Below are 25,514 nucleotides of genomic sequence, written 5' to 3'. Positions count from 1 at the left end.
CTTAACTGGATACATGAATGGGTGCCCTCCGGGGGCTACGTCACTCGGCCAATGGCAGAACGGCAAGGAACCGCAGCAGAAATGAAGAGTCCGAACGAGCAGGGCCTTCTCTCACTTACACCTTCTTGTGCCTTTTTCTCCACCTCAAAGCTACATTTTAAAAAAAATTAGTTAATTATCCCAAAGGAAAATTCCTAATTGAGAAAGTTTTCCATCTTAGCCATAGCTCCTTGGAGCAAACTAAGGCTTTCCATTTTGTCTTATTTTTCTAAAGCGTACCAGGAATCTTCAACTGTAATTATAGTCCACTCATTCTTATTAAAGGTTTCCAAGTCAAACCAGCTTAACTAAAATGCACTGTATCCTATTATTTTCAGAGACAGAGGCAGCTAGGAGCACCAGAACGCCTACATCACGCCCGTCTTCTGCTGCGGATTTTCACAAGCTCATGTCGGCTTCATTTTTACAACAACTGTGAAAGCTGCTCTCTCCATGTTGCAGACGAGAAAACTGTACCTGGAGGTCAGGCTCGCCAAGGTCATCCAGTCAAGGTCTGTGGTGGAGCTGATACCTGGGGTCAAGTTCAGCGATCTTTATGAAAACAATGAATGAATCCTGCTAGACTCAAGACCCTCACCTCTCCAAAACAGAGTCACCAGAAGTATTCTCGTTTTTAAAAGCACCAGAAAACTCATTTGTCATAAACAGACACAACCTGAACAATTCATGAAAAATGTGCTTTTAAATCACTCCAAAGGCCTACTGGGTTCTGCACATGTGAAAGTCAATTTGTATACTCCTTAAAATGTATTTAAGGACAAATATTCCAAATTCACCCTCAAATGCTTCCATTGTTATCCAGAGCCCTGTGAGGTTAAAAAACCCTTCAAAAGAGTAACAGGTCTCTGCCAGGGAACCTACCTTACAAAGTGATACAACTTAGTACATGGCACTGAACTGCCAGAAAAACTAGGAAAACAGAGTTCTCACCAGGAGGAGGTCAGAATGCTCAGAGTAACATTCAACTTCAGGGCTGCAAAAGTCTCTGTCCAACACCCCCAGCCCCTGCTCCTCAGAGGTCAGCGTGGAGCCGCAGCCCCACAAGGCCCTGCCTCTCTTCACACCCCATCCTGCCTGCCCCACTCAGATGCTCAGGGGGAAAAAGGTCACAGTCAGTCAGTTATCTCAAAGAGGTGGCATCGACACGCAGACAAGCCTGTTAATGCAGACTCCCCTGAAGTCTTGCATTTTCCTTGTCTTGGATGAGAGCAACCTATCCAGAGCCCCGGGAATCACCCAGACCAGAACACGTGCGTGGGCGGGAGGCACCCCCACACGGCCCCCGGGGACTGGGGGCACACAGCACGAGGTGGGCCCCGAGGAAAGCAGGCACCTGCTGAGGCAGGACAGAGTTGCTCTGAAACCACAAGATGCAGAGCGGACGCATCACAGCTGCGACAGCGCCAACGCCCTGCCAATGCCAAAGCAGGGCCGGAGACAAAATTCAGCTCCCTCCCACAACACCCCGAAGGGATGTCGCACTGTGTGGGAAGGCTGAAAACAGGGGTCTCTGGAGCGGTGCCAGGCCCGGGGGAACCACCGAGTCCGCTGGGAGAGCCACCCCCTCAGCGCACACAGACCGCCTCGGGCACAGGGCCTGGCACACAGGCGTCGGCAACGATGCTGATGATGCAGGGTCCGCAGGGAAGAAGCGGCCCTGGCCCCAGACTGGTGCGGCTTCCCCGTGTCCCCGTGGGGCAGGTGCCCCTCCTGGCACCTCCACGCCTTCTCCATCCGGGAAGCACTCAGGACCCCACTGTTTAGGGTTTTTACAGAGGCTCGTTACAGAGGCAAGACTGATCCAATCCTCGACCGCGAGGGACTGGCTCAGTCCCCAGCCCCCTCTCCTCCCGGGAGGTCAGCGTGGGGCTGAAAGTTCCAGCCTTCTCATCACCGGCTGGTTCCACTGACAACCAGCCCCCTCTAGGGACCCCCAGGAGTCACCTCGTAGCACAAGCCAGGTGGGGATGAAGGGGCTCACTGTGAACAAGAGAGGACCCCTCGCCCTCAGCACTCGGGGTCACAGAGGGGCTGCACGAGTCTGTGCCAGGACCCGGATGAGAACAGACGCGGGGCTCAACTACATCCCGGCAGCGCAGCCGCATGCGACTGTCTGCTCTGTGGTCATCCTTCCAGGAGCAGTGCGTTTTCACCTGACCCTTCACATCTATAATATCCACTGGTTCTAAAAGCCTGGGAATCTTCCTAGTTTTCCTTGCAAGATGATTTCATTTCTGGGTTTAACCTATTCGTCTACAGTCCCACTCCCTCCACGTGAGGAGGAAGCAAAGACCCCGAAGGAGGGGAGACACGGAAGCCCCAGGGAGATTCTCTTCTTGGGCTCATCCGAATTCTGACACCAAATGCCTGTCACTGCTAGACTGAGGCCCTGCACTGTTTCACAAACCAGCAGCAGGTGTAGGGGCCAGACCACCCACAGTCAGTCATCCCAGCTGTGCCCCCGAGCAGCAGGCAGACCTGCGCCCCAAGCGCAGCCTCAGTGCTCAGCCTCGGACCCCGGGGTTCCATCTTTTGAGAACTTGTCACTATGTCTGTTTATTGAGGAAAAAATAATCATAGATTCTCAGACACTGTAGACATTTAAGGAGTCTGGAAAAGCACCTGTGTTTAAGCATAATTCCCTGACATAAAGTGTGAGAAGCCAAGCAAGAAGGCCAGCTGGCCTCACCCGGCGCCAGCCCAGCGCCTCAGGCCGGCGCGGGGCACCCCCCGCACACAGCGCAGAGGTCGGTAAGGGATCAAAGTCTAGAAGGAAAGGAGACCAATCATCTTAGAAATGAGCCCTTAGCTCTACTACACAGAAGGGGAGAACAGACCCCCTGAAGCTGAGAAACATGAAAACTGCCAAGAGGATGAAAATGAAACAAAGGAGGGAGGGGGTCAGAGACAAGGGGACAGAGCACAGGCTGAGAGCCCACAGCCTGCAACTGGAGAATGGGCCGCGGAAGAGCACTGACACGGTACTGAATCTTCTGCTTTCATACAGACCTACGATCTGGATCTAAACACTGAAAGGCCTACCAGGCACTGGGAACGCAGACCCAGCTCTACTGTGAAGCACAGCCTGGTGAGACCATCAGATCTTTTTTTTTTTTTATTTCAATTAATTAATTAATTAAAATTGAAGTGTGGCTGATTGACAAATGCTGTGTTAGTTTCAGGTGTATAGGAAAGTGAGTCCGTCACCCACACACATATTCTTTTCCAGAGTCTTTTCCATTACAGGTTATTACAAGATATTGAATGTAGTTCCCTTTGCTGTACTGTAGGTACTTGCTGTTCATCTCTTTTATACATGGTAGTGTGTGTCTGTTAACCCCAAACTCCCAATTTATTCCCCCCCTTTCCCCCTGGTAACCACAGTTTGGTTTCTGTCTGTGAGTCTGTTTTGTAAATAAATTCATTTGTATCATTTTTTTTAAGATTCCATATATAAGTGAAATCATATGCCATTCTCTGTCTGACTTACTTCATTTAATATAATAATCTCTACGTCCATCCATGTTGCTACAAATGGCCTTATCGCATTCTTATTATGGCTGAGTAGTATTCCATTGTACAAATATATCCCAGCTTCCCTATTCAGCCATCTGCTGATGGACACTTATGCTGCTTCCATGTCTTAGCTACTGTAAATAGTGCTGTGAAAACTGGGAGTGCATGTGTCTTTCTGAATGAGAGTTTCCTCCAAATATGTATTTTTCATATCCATAAACTTTATTTGTTTAATGTTTTATGTTAAAAACCAACCATACAGGAATATTTATTAACATACTTAACACATACTTTAAAAAGTCTGTTCCCCAGGTGGAAGGAAAACACATTAGACATTAAAGATCCAAGACCAAAAACAGGAGGAACAGAGGTAGACAAATAACATGGAAACGTTTGCTCTGACAAAGTACAGATGGCCCTGACTCACGATGGTTTGACTTACGAGTTTCCAACCTTACAACGGTGCAAAAGTGACACACACTCAGTAGAAAGCACACTCTGAGTCTGATTCCTTCCCAGGCTAGCGATTCGCAGTGCGAACCCCTCGTGATTCTGGGCAGGGTGCGCGCTGAGCTCACGGGCGGCCTGCAGTCCGGGCGTCAGCAACTGCTTACAGCTGTTATCACAGGCAGCTCACCAGCGCTCCGCCCCCAGACACCAGCGCTCCGCCCCCAGACACCAGCGCTCCGCCCCCAGACACCAGCGCTCTGCCCCCAGACACCCACTCTGCTGTTCACTTTCAGTACCACAGTCAATGAATTACATGAGATACTCAATGCTTTAGTATTAAATGTGCTTTGTGTTAGGTGGTTTTGCCCAACTGTAGGCTAACACAAGTTTAAGCAGGCTGGGCTAAGGCACGATGTACTGGTATCAGCAGGTTAGGTGTACTAAATGCATTTTCAACTGATGGCATTTTCAACTTACAGTGGGTTTACTGGGACGTAATCCCATGGTAAGTTGAGGAAGATCTGTACAAAAACTGAACCTTTCCCCCAACACACACCCTGGATAAAGGGGTACGTAGGACATGCTCACTGACTGGCACATGGTGATGGGTGTTCTCAGAGAAGGCAAAATACTCAATGCCTAAGAAAGGAAACAGAGCTAAGGTATTAAAAGAGATTCACAGTATAAAGGTAACCAGTAGAACAAAAGTACTAAGTTTCCTAAATAAAAAGCAAAGAAATCACATGAAGAAAAACTGCAAATAGAACAGAACATTGACCTCTGAACAGCATGGGGGCTGGGGGCTGGGCGCTGACCCTCGGCGCAGTGGAAAATCCACGTCTGACACGCGGCTCCGGAAACACATAGTTCCCTGCGTCCTCGATTCTGCAGATCACGCAGCCCCGCAGGACTTACTGCAGAAAAATCTGCATGTGAGTGGACCTGCTCAGTTTAAACCCACGCTGCTCAAGGGTCTGCTAGACACAACAAAAATAACAGAGCAGGATGACACAATTAAAAATCATCCGCACACCCGTCAGAGCAATAATGTAAACACGCTGAAGATTTTACATTTGTTCACAAGACAAAACCCAACTCTGCCCAATAGGAGAGCCTTAAGATAAAGAGATGGTCAGAAGTTTACCAAGCACACCAACCAGCGCTTGTCAGGTCTGCTGCAGCAACAAACCCCCTAGTCTCTCCCCCTCACCCCACCTGCTGCAGGCAGGTCGCGACTCCACCGGCCCCTCCTCCGGGGGCATCTCTACCGAGGAGCGCAGCCCTACCTGGGGTGTTCCCTTCTCATGACAGAGAAACCACAGCAGAAGCATGGGACAACCCAGCAGCTTCCGCTCAGTTTCCCTCCCTCCCTCCACCACAACTCAGTAGGGAGGGGAGGTGCCCTCTCCTCAGCCAGGCAGCGCAGGTCACATGGCAACAGGCATCAGGAATAATCCTCTTACATCACACAGCCCTAAAACAGGCAAACGCGAATAACAAGAAAGGGGGGACTGCTACCCTGGCATCACATAAGGTAGAATTTGGGCTCAAAAAGGTATCATATGAAATAAAGAAATGCACTTCACCATGCTAAAGATACAATTCATAATGAAATCATACTAGTTTTAAATATCTAGGTACCACAATACAGCAGCCACCTTTACAGCAGAAATTACACCCAATCCAAGAAGATAGAAATGCACTTATAAAAGGAGACACTGATATAAATATACCCCCTTTAGGCCAAAACAGGTCAAGTGGACAAAAAACGAACACATGAAAGACCTCGACGACAGTCAGCAGCTGACCTCGGGGATCTCATGCAGCCACCTGCTCTGTGAGAAAACACACCCCTCCTCAGGTGCACTGGACCACGCACGACCACCAACCACACACTAAAGGCAGAGAAAACCTGAGTAAGCCCTCCAATCACAATGAAATAAAGCTGGAAATTACTAGTATACAAAAAAAGGCCCTTCCACCTGAAACAAAACCCTCAAACAACTCTTGGGTCAAAGGGGAAGCAAATTAATGTATCAGGATCTATGAGATGTAATTAAAGCAGTTACACAGTTTTAAAGGAAAATTCATCCATGAATACTTGGATCCAGATAAATAAAACAATAGAAATAATGAACTAAATACTGCCCCCAATTCCCAAAAAAAAGCAAAGGGCAAAACCAAGAGAGAGCAATAAGGCAGAAGCAGAAGTTAGCGAGGCAGAAGCAGCAAACCAGTGAACGCACAAGTCAGACACCAGCTGTTTGGGGAAAACAATCAACAGAATCAAGAATAAAAGAGAAGAAGCACAAACACGAGAGACGTAACAAGACAGAAATCACTGCAATAACATTTTTAAAAGTCATAAAAGATTACTTTGCACAACTCTGCAAATAAATTTTAAAACTTGGATGAAATGAGTAATTTCCCAGGAAAATGCAACTTACCAAAACTGACTTCAGAAGAGAGAGTTTAAGCATTACAAATTCCAGAGGGAAAAAAAGAGAACGTTATCAAAGAAACACCCACCAAAAAGCCCGAGATCCTTTCACTGTAAGAGGGTTCTATTTAAGTCTCCAAAGACCAGAGCGTGGGAGTAGAAAACCTTAATTCTCTCTGAGGCACCTGTGACATCAGCACTTCAACCTGAGAAAGTCTACACAAAAGAACAGTAAGTAAAAGAATTCGAAATAAAACATTTAAAACCAGAATCCAATAGCCCATAAAAAATTATAACCCAGAGGGGTTATTCAAAACGCAGGGACAGCTCGCTGTGAGGATGGTCACTAATTAGTACATAATTCAGGAGAAAAGTCACGTTCCTCTTACTGGCACTGAAGAGGCCTCCAAAACAGAACGCTTCCTTCAACCCCTAAGGAAAGCACCTACTGCAACTGGAATTGGCAGGTACTTCCTTATTGTGAAAAACATAACATTTAATCCAAGAAAGTACTGACCTATTAATTTGTTATATCTTAATTAAATTGCCATTGCTTATGATAAGCTCTATTCAAATACAGACACAACATTCTGAAATGCTACTTCCACAGCTTTCTTACTGCGAACTCTAAGTACCACTTACTGTAAGTTCTTACAGCCCAGAAGCTTTACTGATTTCACCATCTAATCAAATAGATGCAAAGGGAGAGCCTAAAGACAGACCACAGGCCTCCTCTAGCTAGGTGGTCCTGCACACTGGCTGCAGCCCACTCCCAGGTCATACCTGGTTTCTTGGCATCTCAAAAAATCCCAGTTTGTATTATATTCCCAGCCACTCTATAACTCATAGAAATAGAAAGACATTTGAAAAAAATTTTAAGTAGAATTACAAGTTTAAATTTTTTTTAAACTTGTAGATAAAACTTTAGAGATTGAAAATTAACCAAAATCAGGAGGTTAAGGAGAAAATGCACTGTCATATGGGCTACGCAAAATTCTTCGTTTTTAGCAGAACTGATAGATGTTATCTAAAATTAATACAGTAGGTAGTGTAACTACTCTAAAATTATTTTGAATTATGCTAGTAACCATCAGAGGAATCAAAAAAAAGGCTAAGAACGGTTCCTTCTGCTGAGTAAGGTTTAGCAGAGTGAGGACTCCGGGAAAACTTCACTTTTCAACTGAAACCCTCTGTACTCCAAGCATTTTCCTACCCTACGTCGCTGCCACATTGACTATAAACACGTATTTAAGAAAACACAGAAAAAAGCAATGTGAACCCCCTTCACTGTTACCTCCACTCTTGAAACCAGACAAGAGGACAAGTCAGTTGTCTGCACCCGCCTTCACCCAGGTCTCTCCGGCAGGACCAACTAGCACCTGCGGCAGGTCACGCGCTGGGGGAGCTGCTGAACCAGCAAGAAAAAGGCGGACCCCTGGGGCTGACACTCCAGGGCCACACGCCACCCGTCCTCCCTACCCCAGGAACAAATGTGCACCTTGCAGGCTCACAAGAATGAGAGTACGTGGTGAACATTGCAAAAAGCAAACAGGAAAAGGACAACCTGGCAACTGTTTATCATTTGATACACAAACTGTAACACCAAAATCAGAATGCCCAAGGATGACAGTTAACAGTAACACAGCTTAGTGCCACTTTGTCAGCATGCTGACCCCTCACTCAGTCCTCACAACTCTGACAAGTACTTTCTTTCCCTCTGCCCATTCAAAGCCGAAACAGAAGCTCTGAGTGTGATTTACTTGGCCAGGGCCACCAAACTAATAAACTTCAACTTGTATCTGGTTTTCCTATGTGTAATAGCATATGTAACTGTAATTCATACATAACAGACGTTATATAAAATACAATTATTGTATTCCTTATTATATAAGAAATATTTAGTTCTTATACCACACCACCTGTCTCTAAGTAAATCTGAGCTTAATAATTTTTTAAGTTCAATCTGCATTTGAGTATCTATTGTAACTGAGGAGACCTAAATGCTTTATGAATGCTATCACATGCCCCCAGCATATTTTGGCAAAATTTTAAACACAATCTTTGTCACAACGCCGAGTGAAGAAAACACTGACAATTAATGGCCTGCTGTGCTTGAGAAACACTCCCAATTTTCACAAGTAGCTAAGAGATCATAAGCTCACAATTATTTCAAGACAACCCCAGAGTCTTTCTTTACCTTTACTTTGACACTGCCAGATTTCTGGCTTTTTTTTTTACAAGCTTTGAGACTGGGGAACATTCACGAGCAAGAGAAGACAGATTAACCACCCAGAACGTCTTCCCACCGTCGGTCTTAAGCCACTCTCTTCCATGTGAGCTGGGCAGTGCATCCTCAACGTGGTCTCCCACATCAAGATGGAGAAGGCAGTGAGGGGCCTTGGAAATGCAAAGTTACCTGCTGTCAGACCCCGGTCAGCTTAAGACCCTATTAGCAATTCATGAGATGCTAAATTAGAATTTGAAACTAACTATAAAATTCAATAGCTCATCTCTGGAAACAAATGAAATTGAAACACAACCCTCGTGGTGGTAGTTTTGCTGTACTACGCTAAGCCAGCAGAAAGAGTAAGCTTTAATTTAATTCCACAACTACAAAAACACACACAGGTTAACCGTCCTTCATGCAGGACAGCAACACACAACCTCAGTCCTTGTGACAGCTGGTCCCCGGGCGGCTCCTCTCCTGGGGGAAGGAGCACTGACATCCCGCAGACAGGCATGGACTTGGATCTGTGCCTCACACACAGGAGGAAAACACAACTGACTTTTTCTCTGGAGCATACAAAGCATTTTCTCATCTAATTTTACTGAAAGCAAGAGGAAAGAGCTACAGAAGAGCAGTGAGAAAAGAACACAGCATTGCACCAAACTAGCGAGGGTGGGGGATCAACACTGAGTGCAGGGCATCAGCCCTAAAAGGGGTCACCTGCAGCGGGAACGAGTCTGCAGTGGGAAGCACCTGCAGCCGGCTCAGCACCCTGTCTCGGTGGCCTCTTTGGAGCACTGGCGCCAGCTCTTAAACATGTGGGCTCAGTGACACTGCTGACCCTCCTGTGGTGGGTTTGGTTAAGTAAGGAGTCTGACACGAAGACGGACAACACCGCGGTTTAAAGGGCAACAAGCAGATGGGACTCCAGAGCTGAGGGCGCAGGGGTGGGGTGGAGCTGACAGTGTCCCAGCCCGGAAGGCTCACAACTAAGATTCCAAACACCTGAAATGCATACAGAACCTGCCCTCCCACTGTAACTGACAGAGAAACTAGGCCAGGTTTGGGCCTTCAAATAATTATGTAATGTTATTAAAGCTCAGAACTCTGAGTACCCTTCTTCTCCAGGCTGTTCTGGAGCCAAGCATTACTGAAAACACAGTCCTCCACGGTATGAATAACACACGGTGCAGAGCTCTTTCAAAAATTTTATTTCAGTAAAAGACGAATGATCTAGTCCAAAAGGCCTTTAGCTCTGAAGTCCTGGCAAAGCCACTGGGTCTGTCTGGTTCTCCACTTCCCTGATAAACATCTGGGGCTGACAGTTCTGATCAATACACTCATTAACATGTCCTAGTCCCCATCTTCATCGACCCTACGCGTTTTACAAGCACGTACTAACGGAGCCCTCACTCACTACGGGATATCCTACTGTTACCCCAATTTATAGCAGGGTCGGGGGGTGCAAAGGAGCTGCCCCAGATCCCAAAGCGAGGATAATAAACTGACCTGCTGGAGCCAGGTCAGACCCAGGATGCAACGACTTTCATGCAAACTAAGTGTGACCGGAGAGAATGAAAGCCTTCCTCTGTGGCCGGACAGAGAAACAGGTGATCAACAGTCAAGGAGGAAAAAACGTTTCTCTGAAGACAAAGTCTTTTCAAAATCCTTTGAGAATTACTGACTCAAGATTTGGCCCAGTTTCACAAAAACAATAACGCAACACCTCTTCACAGAAAGGAATGCTCCCTGGACAAGCATCAGGTGCTGCGAGGCGCTTCCCTCTGCCAATCGCAGACTGTCCTCCAGGGACGCACCTCCGGACTTGAAATACGCTGTGCTATTAAGATCACCTCCGGCAGGAGGTGCTATGACATTCGCGTTTATCTGAACTCGTTTTAACTGTGTTGTTTACCCAGAGCAAGGAGTTACTGTTTGCTGTCAGCCTCCAATACTAGGCAGCTCTCCTAAGGTACTGCCATACTTAAAAAGGGGAAGAAATCTATGGTACACGCTATAAACCAAACCACACGTCACATGAGAAATCTAGAAACCAGCTGGGAAAAGTGCCCTGCGAGGTTCTCGAGGACAGGGCCCCTTAACCCCTCCGCATCTTCGCATCCTGCACCACGCGCACCGCGTGAAACGTGCATTTGCGCACTGCCTGCAGCTGGTCAACGACGTGAAGTATTTCGAGCAAAAGAATGAAGGCGGCAAACAAGCTGATAACAAACCGAACTTGTGCAGAAATAGAACTCTGTTTAATGATGCAACAGTTAAGCACGGACCTCCGGTCCTTCTCAAAACAAACACAGGCTCTTGGTGTCGGCAGAGGACCTTGCACTTTCAAAAGGAAAAACAAAAAACCACCGCGAATTTTCTGCCTCTCGTCCTAAACAGCTGAATCATTCGCACATTCAACCGCCCAGCATTCTTCCAACAACTGTCGGTGCAGGCTCTGCTCTGTGGGAAGCCCGAATTCAAGACCTTCCCTGGGAAATGAACGCGGTCCCCAAAGGCGCAGCCTTAAAGGGGAGCCGCGTTATCCCCAGTCCAACAGGAGGCCTGGGTTTCACGTCAAGCTCCGGTGAAGGAAACACGCTGATTGGGGAAAACCTGTCGTCGCTTCCACGGACACTATTAACGCGTACTTGGCGCACAGGGTGGCGGGATGCGGGCGCCGCGGCCCCACCGCCCGCCCGACTCCCCCAGACAGACGCGGGCGTTGGGGCGGGGGTCTCGGACGCCTCACGCCCACACGGGTCTCCCGAGGGTCGCGGTTCATTCGTGGCGAAACGAACAAACCGATGTGGTCGCGGCGGGGAGGGTCAGGCACACCCGCGCTGCCGCGAACCCGCGAAGCCGTGGGACACCCCCCCGCCAGTGCGGGGCCCGAGGGGGGCGTCGGGGGTTCCGGGGGCCCTAGGAGAGCCCTGGAGGGCGGGCGGGGGCTGAGGGCTCCTGGTTGTTCCGAGGGATCCAGAGGAGGCGTGGGGGGGAGGGGCGCCAGCCCGGGATGGAGACCCCCCCCTCAGGGCACGCGCGGCCCGGCACTCACCCGAACAGCCCTCGAAGGAAGGAATGGGAGGCCTTGACTCGCTTCTCGGCCTCCGCCATCAGCTGCACCGCCTCTCGCTCCTTCCCCGCGGTGTCCATGTCGTCTGCGCGGCGGCCTCAACAACCTCCTCCCGCGCCGACGCGCCTCCAGCGCCTCCAGCGCCTCCCTGAACTCTCGCGGTGGCGGGACGCGCAGGCGCGGCGCGCAGCCTGTCGGGAGTTCCAGTCCGGGCCGCTCCGGGGAGCGCCTCTCGCGGCGGCAAGGTGCGCAGGCGCGGCGCATAGCCTATCGGGAGTTGTAGTCCAGGCCGCGGCCGGGGGATGGGAGTGTAGGAGGCGTCAACCACAGCTGCCAGAACGCTGCAGGGCAGGGCTGGCTTCAGGGGCTTGGGGGCTGGGGTCCCGACCTTCTGTAGGGCCCTCGGCCTAGGAGAACGTTTATCGTTTTAAGGATGCGGGAAATGGAAAAGGGCCCGTGGCTTCAAACCCAAGCATCACGTTGGTTCAGGAGTCCCCGCCCAGCACGACTGAGCGTGGTCAGGGACGGACGAGGACTCGGGGACGCGGGGATAACGGGATGGAGGACGCGGCAGGTGGCAGGATGGAATGCCCCACTGCGCGCGAATTCCCCGAGCATGGTGTAAGGTGGCCCGGCCGTGGTAAGCAGCTGCACTGACCTTGCGATGCCCGGCTACCAACCCTCCAGCTACAGCAGCAGGAGGGGCCACGTTTATCTCCAGCAAGGCCTTTAACGAGGAAGCATTTGTCCCAATATAAATTCAATATAAAAATACCATACGATATCACTTATATGTGGAATCTTAAAAAAACAACACAAATGAACTCATTTGCAAAACAGAAACAGACTCACAGACATAGAAAATAAACTTGCGGTTACCAGGGAGAAAGAGGGAGAGGAATAAACTGGGTGTTTGGAATTTGCAGATACACACTACTATATATAAAATAGGTAAACAACAAGGTCATACTGTAGAGCACAGGGAACTATCTTCAATACCTTGTAATAGTGAAAAAGAATATGAGAAGGAGTGTATATGTGTAACTGAACCACTATGCTGTACACAAGAAACTAACACAACGTTGTAAATCGACTATACTTCAATTAAAAAATACTAACGTTAATCTAAAAAAAATTAAATCAGAGTTGTTTTTCAGTGCCTGCACATTGCAACTTTGTCAGTCTTCACTGGTCATTGCAGACTTGCCTGTGTGGGATGTAGGCACAATGGTCTTTTGTTGACTGGATTCTTTTCAATGGATGTGAACCAGTGAGGTCCCTTATTCTCTACATAATGCTGGCCATAGTGTGGAGTGGGTCTCCTGGAACACAGCTCTGCCTGCCAGCAAGACTTCTAATCTCCAACAAGTATCCATGGATAGATGCTATTGTGTGCCAACGATTTCCAGGCCTGTCCCAGAGGGCATCATTTTTTAATATAAAGTCTAGACCATTTACATTTGGCAAGGCTAAAGCAGAAGTGGTGAAGCAAATATGAAAATCACTGCCAAACAAGAACTTGTGACAATTTCAAACTATTAGTAAGTGCACCGTGGGCACCGGCACACAAAATACAGCTAAGAAGATGAAGCCTGTCTTCAGAGAGGAAGGCAAGAAGTCCAGACTCCTAGGCAGAAAGGTAACCACAGCATGTGTCTCAGAGTTCACCCAGTGCAACCACTCTAGAGACCGAAGGAAACCTCAGCTCCTCTGGCAGAGCTTCTTTCTTTTACTGCATGCATCACTCTAACTCCGAGAAGCTGATTTGGAGCAATACTGGGGAAGAAGTCATTGCACTGAATTTTACCTGTCTCTTTCCCATGGTGGCATATTCGGGCTTCATCATGTCTCACTATTTCAAAAATACTGAGGTCTGTCCCAGAATGCAGGGAGGGCTTTCCCAGGGGTGGTCACATGGATGCCGGCTTCTTGAGGGTGTGGAGCCAGCGTCTCCTGGCGCTCAGCACACCCAGCAGCGAGGGACTGGACCTGGAAATGCCCATGGTGCTCACTGCCCACGAGGTCTGTGTTTGCGACTGCCTATTTGCTTGCATTTATGGGTGGCTAGAATCAGTCCTCGGAGCACTTTCGAGGTCATTTGCGGACACGTGCAGGGCAGGAGACACTGGCGTGCCCCATGCACACAGGGACAAGGCAACCCTCTGCCCTCGTGTTGTAAATGAGTGTCTTTCTCGTTTTTCACATTTTTGTACGTTCTGTTGGTGACTTTGCTGTTTAATTGGCCCCAAACCCAGTGCTGAAGTGCTGTCTAGTCCCTGAGGCAAGAAGGCTGGGCCGTGCCCTCAGGAGGAAGCCCGGCTGTCAGATGAGCCTTGCGCAGCCTTGAGTTACAGAGCTGTCACCGGTGAGTCAGCCAGTGAGTCAACTGTATGTCAAGTAAAATGATATGTGTCATATACAAGAAGGCACATACTGACACACTGTAACTGACTATACCTCAATTAAAAAGTAAAATTTAATTTTAAAAAAAGAAGGTACATATTGATGGGTTGACAAAATGTGAGCAGACACTCAGGGGAAGCAAACCGCATTTCCAGATGGGGCGGGGGTAGGCAATGGTTCCGTTCTTGTTAATTCAGGGTCTGCACTGACTTTCTAGAACATTCCTGCCTTGGACAGTGAGAGCTGACGACATTGGGAGGCTGCCTGGACAAAGACAATGGAATGAATACAGATCATAGTCTTTCCCAATCCCTAAAAGAAGTAGGCAAGGAAAAGGGAAAACCTAGCAACTCTTCCCCAGATTAAGACAGGGGAATCACCCTGTGTCAGGCCTCCCTCACCCCCTGTCCTCCTGGAGCAGTCTGCCCTGCGGTGCAGACCTGTGCAGACTCCATCAGAGGGACCACAACCTCGAACTGCCTGTTGTGTTTGGCCAGTAAAGTGCGCGGTCTGAGGTGGAGGGCAGAAGGGAGAGGGGTGGTGCTGTTCCCCAGACCCCACAGGGAGGCCGTCCTGCAGCAGATGACAGTCCTGTGCTCAGGCTCCCTGGCACCTGCAGCGTTGTGGGTGTCCATAAATAAACCTTCCTGTTGCCAGTGTGTCCCACTGACTGCACTTCCCAGCTCCTTGTCTGAGGCTGGTATAACCTTGAAACCCAGACCAGAAAATGCCAGCACGAGAAAGGGCAATCTGGGGCCAGTCTCACTTGTGAACACGGATACAAAAATTCTGAAAAAAAATTAGCAAGCACACCATGCACAAAACTTGATAGTTACAGGCACAGAAGTGTTGTGCTAAACTTTAAGACTTTTAGAAGCTTTAAATGAAAGTACAGGAAGGTAGCTTTATGGCCTTGGTTTCCTAAATAGACAGCAACCCTGCAAACCACAGGAGAGAAAATCGATAGAGCCACCCCTTTAAGACTAAAGCTTTGTTTTCACCAACTCAGCACAACGCAAGTGAAAGGACAAACACAATCCAGAAAAGGAGCACACACACCCCCAAAATAACTGTTTTTAAGGACAAGGACGTTCTACAAATCAGCGGAAGGCAAGCAGCCGCCCAGAAGACGCGGGCAGTGGGCTTGCATGCGAGGACTTGAAGGTGACCCCAGAGTCTCGTCCCCTTCAGCTCTGGCAGCTCGCTGGCTCGGGAGGACGGTGTCTGTCTACGGGAACCTGGAAAGACAGCAGAGGAAGTAGAGGCAGGTTGCTGTCAGCCTGCGGAGCCCGGTGCCTGCTGGGGCCTTCGGGGCGATGCCAGTGCCCAACCGTCTGGGGCACCGGCCCGTCATCGCTGGCGCTGTGCTGCTGGCCTGCTCCCGGCACCGCAGGCGTCTCCAGCCAAGGCCAGCCCCGTCCTTCTGCGGCAGCCCAGGGACCTGGGACGGGCAGTGCCCCCGCCAGCCCCCGGCGTGAGGGACACGCGCGCCACTCCTTGTTGGGCTCAGCAGGGTGGCTCTCAGATAGACTGGCACCCTGCCTGGGTTAGGTCCAGGTCGGCAGTCAGTCTAGAGCCGGGCTGTTTACAGGACAGGGAAGAGCTTATCACGCACAGTGCCGCCCAAGCACACCCGCACACGGAATCCACACAGGAAGGCAGTGGAGAGAGGAGCCCAGGGGAGGCCAGGCCCGGCTATTGGTGTATTTGTTCTCCCAGAGTGAGGGGGAGAGGCTGGGAGGACACAGGTCACAAAGAGGACGTCACAGTGACCAGCTCCCTGCCCGGAGGGAGTAGAGTGGGTGGAGGCTGCTGGAAGTGGCCCGGAGCCCCAGGGCATCCCACCTGCCCCCCTCCTTACTGAGATAGCTGAGGCCTGCTTCCCCTCCCCGGCCCCGCCCCAAGCCTGCTCCTCCGTACCTTTTATAATCTAATTTCACAATCCCCCGAGGGGTTCACCACAGCCCAGTCTTACAGATGAAGAAGCAGACCCGGAAGGTGAAGCCACAGCCAAGCCACAGAGGACAGGCGCCCCTGCCCCTCAGTGAGACCAGACTGACCTGCCTGGGTGTCCCGACCCCGCCTGGCCACTGTCATGGAGCCCGCCGGGCACCCTAGGCTTGGGTCCCCACTGCTGCTGGGCCTCCAGGCCCCCCTTCACTCCCGGGAGCAGTGGCACCCCACCTCAGACGTCCAGTCCGGGCCTCACGCGATGAGCGGTGGTCTTGACCAGACTGGTGGGCGGTCTGTGCAGGCCTGGAGGGGCTGTGCTCCAGGAGGGGCCGGGAAGTCCATGGGGGCGGGGGCCGCCGTGAGAAGGCAGGACGGAGGAGAGGACTAAAAGGCGCCGCTGAAGGAGAGGTAATACAGTGGCTGCTCTCAGGCTGTCTTCTGGCCGTGTACTTGCCGCTTGCTTTTAAAACGCTCAGCACATCCGCCCGACTGGACACTGCGCCCAGCCCCGGGCCCCCTGCTGCAGTCACAGTCAGAGTTACAGCTGGAGCTGGAGCTGGAGTCACAGTCAGAGTTAGAGCTGGAGATGCTGATTTTTCCTGTTTGTTGACCTCACTCTGGCAATTGAGATTGACAATCATGTTTGGGTTCTGAGTCATTCCTCTAGGAAGGGGGTCACCGGACGACAACCTCAGGAGAGTGACCAGACCCTCCGAAGTCCCTCCTGGTGCCTAGTGAGTCTGAGCAGATAAAGAAGGTCGTGGGTGGATGACCCTCCAGGCCCCCAAAAACGATGGTGGGCAGACTGGCCGGGGTTCAGGAGGGAGCGTCACCACAGACTCCTGTTGACAGATAGCACCCTTCACTCTCCAGCTTGTTCACTGTGCGATCACTGAGCCCTAAGACGGGCCCACAGCTCTGAAGCCACAACCCTGCCGTGAGTCTCCTTTGCCCGGCAAGGTGACAAAGTGGCCTCTTTTCTTCTAAGCTCCAAGGTCCGGGCTCTGAGTTCTCTGGCTAGTCAGGGCTGGGGGCTGAACTTTCAGCAACACAGCAGCCAGGAAACGCCTGTCTCCAGACCCCGCAGCCTCGTGAGCAGAGCCTTCCTGCCTGCAGTGTAAGGCAGTCTCCTTTCCTGCGTGTTTTCCCCGGGAGCAATGGATCCAGAGGTCCCAAGCCTGGTTGGCAACAGCAAACCAGGAAGCTGTGCAGCTCTCCGAGGGACCCCGAGGCACCCCTGTCATCCCACCCACACACAACCGGCCACAGGCTGATCTGAGATGAACCCCGTCCACTCTGCCCCACGACTGCTCCTGCCATGGCCCTCCTTCCAGGTTCCGCCCTGAGCCAGGAGGCCAGGTTTGCTGGGCTCTTGGGAAAGATGGTCCCTCCTTCTTAAGAACCAGCTCCTGTCTTCCTCTGGGTGACGGGACAGCAGAGGAGAAGGTGGCCTGGGTCCAGGCAGGTGGGAGGGGTCGAGGTGCAGGCCTCTTTCTTCCCATACTTGGCCCATGAGGCTCTGCCTGGGGCAGGCCTTTCTCACTCGGTGCTCTGTGCACCAGCCAGGAAGAGGAGCCCAGTGGTGGTGGGAAGGGCTCCCAGGCCTAGTATTTATTCCACACGAGGGCCTGTGCTCACTCCTGCACACCCCTTGTCCCTCCATCCGTCCATCCGTCCACCCGCTCACTCATCCCTCATCCGTCCATCCGTCCACCCGCACTGCTGTTTGGAGGTGTGACTGGCACTCACTCAGCTGCACAATCTGATGAGCTTTGACACGCGACTCACGCCTGCAGGCATCACTACCACCCGCATAGTGAGCACCTGTGTCGCCCACAGCCCCTCGTGCCCCCTGCATTCCCTCGCTCCCGCCCTCACTCTGCGGTGTACCCAGGCCCGTGTTTCCTCTGGTTCCGTGTTATGACCAGGCCCCATCTCCCGTTCTTTTACTGACGAGAGCGGGGCCGTGTTTTTCACTGTCCCATGAACACCGCCAGTGACGCACCCTCACTCCATGGCAACATCGGGCTCCTATTCCCTCCCACCCCCGGCTGTACCCGGCAGCACCTTTTCCCTATTATCCCGCGGAAGTGAGTCGGTCTCTGCTTCCCCTTGTCCTGTGGATGTGACTGGCCAGGGCCTCTGGTTCCGCGCTGCGCCGCAGGCACAACCGAGCCCCTGCTGTGAGCTGGCAAGCAATAGACCTCCTGGTCTTCGCACCCGATTCCAGGCACAGGGCTCCCAGAACCCTCGCAGCTTCCTGGGTGACAGGAGTGTCTCCCATTCTGATCAGGTGACTCTCCGTGGCTTCTGGGTGGGGGCTGGTCACCAGAAGGGCCAGGCCACGACTGGGATTCTGGGAGTTTTAGTCCCGCCCACCCTTTTCTCTTGAGAAGGGAGAAGGGCTGAAAATGGGGTTGACGATCAGTCATGTCTACGTGACGAAGCTGTCATAAAATTCCCAAAGTGTGGGGTTCGGGGACCACGGGGCAGCTGGGAGAGTGTGCAGGGGGCAGGCAGGCTCTGCCCCTCTTCCCACCCCTGCGCCACGCCCGTGTCCCTCTGGACGGCCACCTGTGTCCTCTAACAGATCCTTTCATCACAAACCAGTGGTGAACCTACGTGCTCCCCGAGTTCTGTGAGCCTCTCTAGCGGACGCAGTGACCCCACGGAGCGGGTGGTGGGGACCTCTGATCTCCAGTGTGTCGGTCAGAGCACAGGTCACAAGCTGGACTTGCCATTGTCCTCGGAAGCGGGGGAGGCTGGTGGGACTGGGCCTTACCTGTGGGGTCTGACACCATCTCCAGGTAGAACTGAGTTGAATCGCAAGACGTCCGGCCGGGGTCGCAGAGGGTCTGCTGTGGCGAGGAGCCCCCTCCTGTTTGGTGACCAGAGTGTCATAGAGCGTGTCCAGTGGCAGCAGTCAAGGTGACCCAGGGGAGAGAGACCCGCAGGGCAGAGCTGGGTTTTCCCCACACGGGTGGAAAGCTGACTTTTCCTTTTCGCCTGTGTCCCCCTTTCCAAGGAAACGTCCAGAGACCTTTCTCCCTAATTCCGTGAACATGTCCAGGCTCCCCGTTCGCCTGTCAAAGGGTGTGGTCAGTCCCCTTCTGCTCACTGCAGGGACTTAACCAGGCATGTCCCCTCCTTCCCGGATGTGGCCGAGTCCTCACTCCTCTCACTACGGGAGCCCGGGGGCTCCACTGTCCGCGACTCCACGAAGAAATCAGGCCTCATACCTTCCCTTCCTGGGGACTTTATCAGTCTCAGTATTCGTCCCTTAATTCATGGACACAGGCCCCTATGTCCACCAAGTTTTGTGGACGTGGCGGCCTCAGTCCCTTCTTAGCTTATGGACATTGAATTGCCGCCTGTCCCTGCAGCGTGTTCTGGACAACAGGCGGGTCATTTCCCTTATTCCATGACCTTCATCACTGCCCGCTTCCCTCCTTCCGTGGACCCATCCAGCCCCCCTCCCCCATTTTCCCCTAAACTGTGGGAATGAGTCTTCCTACTCTGTCTCCCTCCGATGCAGGGACGGAGCACTGCTCCTGTGGACATCACCGGCCCTGTTCCTCACTCCCCGTGGACGAGACCAGGATGCCCGGTTCCACCCTTACTCTTGGACAGAAACAGCCGTTTTCCCCTTAGTCCATGGATACAGCCAGGACACCTGTTCCTCCCTTAGCGATGGAGTTGGTGAGGCCGCCCATTTCCTCCCGTTTCCTCTCGCTTCCACGGATGTGTTCGTTCCCCTTCTCGCTTTCCCGAGACGTGACCAGGGCCCTGCTCTCCCCTTGTCCTGTGGGAGTCAGCCCTCCGATTCCCCCAGTCACGGTGTGGCAGCCGAGACAATGCCCCCCGCAAGACAGCCCAACCCCAACCCCAACCCCGAGAACCTGCGAACAGCACCCTAAGAGCAAGGTGGTGAAGTGCGCAGACCATCGTGGGTTTTCCAGATGGGCCCTGAGTGCCGTCCGACATCCGCACAAGAGGGAGGCAGACAGAAAAGGAGGCCACGTGACCACAGAGGCAGAGTCTGGCTGACGAGGCCACAGGCCAAGGATGCCCATCAAACCCTCGTCCCGCGTCTGCTTTCCTCATTAAAGGTAGGAGCACGGCGGCCAGAAGTAAAGAACGTCTGTTTGAAGATACAGGTGACCGCCGCCCTCCCTGGACCCAGAGCTGGGCTCCGCCGTGAGCAGACTCCCTTCCCCAGCACCTGGCCACGCGGACGTGCCGTGTGCAGGCTCGTCATTTTGGAAACCTTGAAGGAGGTCGCCCTGACTTGTTTGATGTTCTGTGTTCTGATAAGGCGTGAAACTGCTGAAAACCAGGCTTCTCCAGAGCAGCTCCTCGGAGCTACAGTCCTCATTTTGGCTCGAATAAAACTCTCTTCTGTTCTGATTACAGGCTGGTTACTGACTGTTTGCACGGACAGTGTCATGCCATCAACTGATCTGCAACTTGATCCACAGTTGGTCAACTGCCCCACAACTGCCCTTTCTCTGGAGCAGAACCCATTTAGGATCCCACCTTGCTGAGAGTTTTAAAAGTCGGGGGAGCTCTTATGGGCTTCCGGGCACAAGTGATGAGGTTCGGGGCACGCTTCCCCCAAATACGGCACCTTGGCTTCTCCAGTGTCTTAAGGTGGGGGAGTTTGAGAAGACGGCAGAAGCAGGGATGTCCCTCTGACCTCCCCGCTCCCTTCTACCCTGAAGCAGGAGTCAAATGTCCCAAGTGAAGGGTGCCCTCTCTGGACCAGGAGGGCAGAGGACGCCCTGGTGAGCAGAGATGGCGATTCAGGGCCAAGAAGGCGGCGTAGACACACCTGCTGCCCCTTCACCCCAACCACACCGAGCCCAGCCCTCTGCTCACTCTTCACAGGTTTGCTGTGTGTTTGCTGCAAGGTATAAAAGCTCCCTGCTCTGGTCACTTCTTTGCGTCTTCATCCTCTTTGAAAGCTCCCACGTACATGTCCAAGGTCAGTAACTTTACATGCTTGTCTCCTATTAATCCACCTTCTGTCAGTCTAATTCTTAGGCCGAGACAGAGACCCAAAGAGGGGAGAAGAAATTCCCCTCCCCTACTAGTCTTCAGGGCTTCATTTCTGAGTGAGGCCCACAACTCAGTCCTCCCTCACTGAGAGGCCAGGGCTACTTCACAATGCTCTGCGGGGCCACACCTAGATGGCAAGACCTAGCGGGGGGGCCTGCGGGCACAGTGGGATCCAGGAGACAGAACTCAGCAGTGAGTGGGGGCAGAGAACCAGTCTCTAGGAGAAGCACGGGGAAGGGTTGATGACGGGGCTGGACAGTTGAAACCCACTGTAGGTAAGTGGAACGTATCACTCCCTGTTCCGTGTCCCTGATGCCTCGCATCCCAGTTCAAACGTCATCTTCTCTGTAAGCCTTCCCCGAGGCCCACCAATGGCACTTCTCTGTCCGATCACCTGTGGGGTCTGTCCTGGGGGCCGTCTTCCTCACCAGGTATAGCGGCAGGGAGAGGGTCTTGCCTGCTTGGCAGGTGTTTAGAAGTGACACCTGCTGGAATCACGGGAGAGCCCAGTGGGTGTGAAAGGAGGGTCGGACCTCCATGCAGGGAGATTCCCCCGGTGCGTCCTTCGGTCAGATCGTGGGGCCCCCGGAAGGAAGGGGTGTCAGCCTCTGTTTAACCGCAGGCAGGGTCTCCGGGGCAGCCGGTGTTGGCTGGCGAGGGCTGCGGGCGGGGACAGCAGTCAGCGGACGCGGCCGGCCCCTTTCTACCTGGAAGGCACCGCGGTGAGGAGGCCACAGAGATGGGAGCCGGACGCGGGGGGCACCCTCTGCTGCTGCTGGTGGCCCTGGCCCTGGCGGCCAGGCTGGGCCAGCCTCAGAGGTGGGGCGGCTTCCAGGAGAAGTCCACGAGCGCGAAGAACATGAACTCCACGCTGGCCTTCTACATGGACGCCTACAACAACAAGAGCAACGACTCCTACCTGTTCCGCGTGGACAAGCTGCTCCGAAGTCAGGTGCAGGTGAGCGGCCGGGCTCCCGCCACCAGGACGGGAGGACCCTGCAGGGAGGCCCAGCCCCGGAGCTGCCTGAGCACCGAGGGACCGGCCGAGGCCGGGGGCCGGACTGTCACTCTCATCTGAGCAGACATGTCCCCTGAGCTTCGCAGCTGCTCTTCCAGGGCTCGACTTGTCTTTCGTTCTGAAATGAGGTCCTGCCGAGGGACAGCCAGACAGGAGGGTTTTGTTTCCTTCGTTCGTCTCATTTGGCAAAATACAAACGTTCTCTGCAGGCCCCCCTCAGCCGTGGTTTTCCACATCCAGGGCTGGAACATCTGCGCGGGGACTTTCTGGCCGTGTCCCTTGGAAATCTGGGCTTACACAAAGGGCCTCCAGCCACGTTATGCGGGAGCCGGGAATTACCAAGGGGTTCTGGGGAGCAGGGGATCACGGGGCAGGGACAGGCTCCAACCAGATCATCTCTCCTTCTGTTTTACATACAAAGCTTCTCTGAAGGATAGTGTTTGAAGGATAACAGAGGAAAGAAAAGCTGTTCAAAAGCCACTTTTGTTTGGTCCAACCTGCCCTCAAGTTTAGACAGTAAACCATATATTAGAGCAGAGGCAATAACACAGCTTCATTCAGTTAACTGGATTTGGAAAGATCACCTGGCTGGGAGAAAAGGGCCTGGCCTGAGAGTGGGGAAGTGGACACAGAGAGCAGCAGAGGGGGTGGGCGGTGCCCGTGTGACACTGGTGGGCCTCACGGGGTGTGCACGGCAGCCTGTCCTGAGCCCCCGCTCCTGCTCAGGCGGGCCAGGGACACTGAGGACACTTGGCCACAAGGTGGCGGCCGTCCACCGACGTTCTGCCCAGGTTGGCATCTCCAGGGGCCCGCCGTGTGGACTGGGTCCATCACTAACAGCACCTAAGGCGGCTGCTTATAAGCAGCTTCTGATGCCGCTCAGGCCGATCAGCGGTCAGAGGGGATGTGCCCCTTGCAGCGGGGTGACCCACTGCCGTGATTGTTCCTGTTCCTGTTTAGCGGCCAGTCTAACAACGAGGCAGCAGACAGCTGGCACGCTGAAACGTCAGTGAAATCCACACCGATGCTCCGGCTTCCGTGTATGTGCGGGTCACACGTGCTGACGTCAGTGTGGACCTCTTGGTCTGAGCCTTGCAGGCCGGATGGAACTGCCCTTGGATGGAGAGCCGGGCCCTGGTCCTGAGGTCTTTCTGGTGGACGCGGGACCAGGCTGGCGGTCCTGCCCTCAGGCCCCTCCCCCACATGCTCTGCCTCGAGGTTTCTGGGGCTCTGTCCGCACCCTCTGTCGCCACCACAGAGAGTGCCTGGCCTCCTCGCTGGTTCGACCACTGAGTCTGGGACAAGGCAGCGGGGCCCTCCCCCGAGCCTCTCCCCTCGCCAGGTGGATGATCCAGCGCACCCGCTCACGTGGGGTCCATCTGTTGGCCTGTCCCTCCTGGGTTTGGGGCTTCCGGCCACAGGGGGCCTCCCCAGTCTTTCCCCATCTAGTCCTGGCAGCCTGGCACTTGGACGTGGGAACAGGAACCAGCCCCCTGGGCCTGCACTCTCCGCGGGTGTGTGCACGCCTGGGGAGGAATTGGTGCCACGCCACCCATTTTCTAGGGAAGAGAACTGAGACCCACGAGGTGGATGGACCTGTTCCCGGGCCCAGGGCCAGGGGGAGTTCCTCCGTCTCCTGTTCTCCCCCACACCACTCACGCTGCCTCAGAGTGCCTTCCTGCGATTGGCTAAAACATGTCCTCATTCGTGGTCGTTGAGCTAATCAACAATTTGTTTTGTGTGTTCAGTGGGTGCACACCTGGGCAGGCACTGGGTGAGGAGGAGTGCGTGAGGCGCACGGCCGCAGGGGTCCGGGAGGGGGTGGGGAGTGTGCTCAGGTCAGCCCGGTCCCTACACCCAGGCCGTCAGCTGAGGTGCCAGCTGCTCGGCCGTCAGGTCAGGTGTGGCAGGAAGGACAGCAGGGAGGGGGGACAAGGTCGTGGTTCCACGCGTCTTGAGGACCATGCGTGCAGGCCAGGGCTACGATGGGTCCCGAGGATGCAGGAGACGGTGAGAAGCCACCTGTGGCTGCAGCGGTGCGCTGGTCCAGAGCAAGGGACAGCTCCGCACGCTCTGGGCGCTGATGGGGCCTCGGCTGCCACCACGCATCCTCCCGCCAGGAGGGGAGGAGGGTCAGCCCCGGGACTCCTGGGCTTCCCTCTCGTCCCAGCTCTGGGGTCAAAACTATCAGCTCTTTTCTGGGCAGCTGACCACAGGAGTGGAGTACCTGGTCACCGTGAGGATCAGCCGGACCAAGTGCAAGAGGAACGACACAGGCACCCGCCCCTGCCCCGTCCAGAGCAAGAATAAGCTGAAGAAGGTACACCCGCCTGCCCACCCGGGAGCAGGGTCTGGAGCGGAGTGGATGGGGTGGCTGGGGCGGGGCGAGGGCACGGCCCCAGGGCTGGCATGGGGGGGAGGGGGCATGAGGAGGGAAGCCCTCTGACTGGGCCTCGCCCCACCGTGGGCGGCGCTGCGCTGGCCCCAGCCTCCGGCTGCCAGTCCTCACCCACCTGGCCCTCTCCCCAGCCCTCAGGCGGGAGCAGAGCTTACTACCCTCGGGGACCTTCTCTGGGTCTTGGTCAGCACCCCCAGGTCCCTGTGGATTGTCCAGTCGCCTCCCTATCTCCCAGCCTTTGCCCTCTTCCTGGTCCCTCCTGGTGGCACCCCCTGCCAGCTGGCAGGCCCAAAGGGCTCTCCCTGTCCCCAGGTGCAGGGGTGCCTCTCGGGGGACGCCTGCTCCGGCTCCTGAGTGGCTGGGCAGGGGAGCCCAGGACGACATTCCTGTCCTGGCTGACAGCCCCCCTCGCCCCAGCATGTGACAGTGAGCAGATCCGGCCTTGCCCACGTGGTCACGTGGTCGTGTGGTCAGTGACCAGCCTCAGTAGTGGGTCCGGACACACCCAGACTGCGGTGGGGGGTGGGGACTTCTGTCGCCTTTGGAAAACGTTCCCCTGAGGACTGATGGTCTGTCTTCTCTCTCCTCAGAGTTTCATTTGCGACTTTTTGGTGTACACTTTGCCCTGGCTGAACCATTACCAGCTTTGGAACAACTCCTGTCTGGAGGCCTAAGTGCATTTGTGCAAAATCTTTGATGAACCTCAGATGGCAGAGCCGTGTGCTGTTTATTGTGGAATCTGAAAGGCCCTGTGTGCCTGGTCAGGGTCTCCACACCCAGTCACACTCGCACCCGGAGGCACGCTCACACACGCCCTCACGCGCGGGCCCCCAGGGCACCCACACACTCAGCACACATTCAGGGGTCTTTAGGCGGCTGCTGCAGTTTGAGCAGGAGGTTGCTAACTCTTTGGGG

At 53.6% G+C, this 25,514-nt stretch overlaps 2 protein-coding genes and 1 long non-coding RNA gene across 5 annotated transcripts in view; 1 reads left to right on the top strand and 2 right to left on the bottom strand.

Moving 5' to 3' along the window:
* NAPB (NSF attachment protein beta) overlaps positions 1–11,979 on the bottom strand; it is a 32,211-nt gene extending 20,232 nt beyond the window's left edge. The window contains exon 1 of one of the 3 annotated variants that reach the window (XM_074347776.1): positions 11,752–11,979. In XM_074347776.1, coding sequence (XP_074203877.1) covers positions 11,752–11,849 — 98 coding nt within the window. In that variant the 5' untranslated portion in view covers positions 11,850–11,979. The remainder of the gene's footprint in view (positions 1–11,751) is intronic. The other 2 variants (XM_074347774.1, XM_074347775.1) reach the window with 2 other exon arrangements.
* Positions 11,980–15,148: 3,169 nt separating this feature from the next.
* On the bottom strand, positions 15,149–16,640 carry LOC141574000 (uncharacterized). Its single transcript, XR_012500493.1, has 2 exons — positions 16,357–16,640; positions 15,149–15,410 (listed from the first exon to the last, which is right to left on the bottom strand). It is a non-coding gene; the product is annotated as an uncharacterized LOC141574000 (long non-coding RNA).
* Positions 16,641–21,922: 5,282 nt separating this feature from the next.
* On the top strand, positions 21,923–25,273 carry CSTL1 (cystatin like 1). The gene is made up of 3 exons (XM_010972938.1): positions 21,923–22,141; positions 24,408–24,521; positions 25,190–25,273. Exons 1-3 carry the CDS (start codon positions 21,923–21,925, stop codon positions 25,271–25,273), a joined length of 417 nt encoding a protein of 138 aa, XP_010971240.1.
* Positions 25,274–25,514: the final 241 nt, after the last annotated feature.

This window comes from Camelus bactrianus, chromosome 19 (genome assembly GCF_048773025.1).
Source record: "Camelus bactrianus isolate YW-2024 breed Bactrian camel chromosome 19, ASM4877302v1, whole genome shotgun sequence".
NCBI classification, from domain to species: Eukaryota; Metazoa; Chordata; class Mammalia; order Artiodactyla; family Camelidae; genus Camelus; species Camelus bactrianus.
The sequence above is the reverse complement of the archived record's forward strand: the minus strand, read 5'-3'. Positions and strand labels throughout refer to the sequence as shown.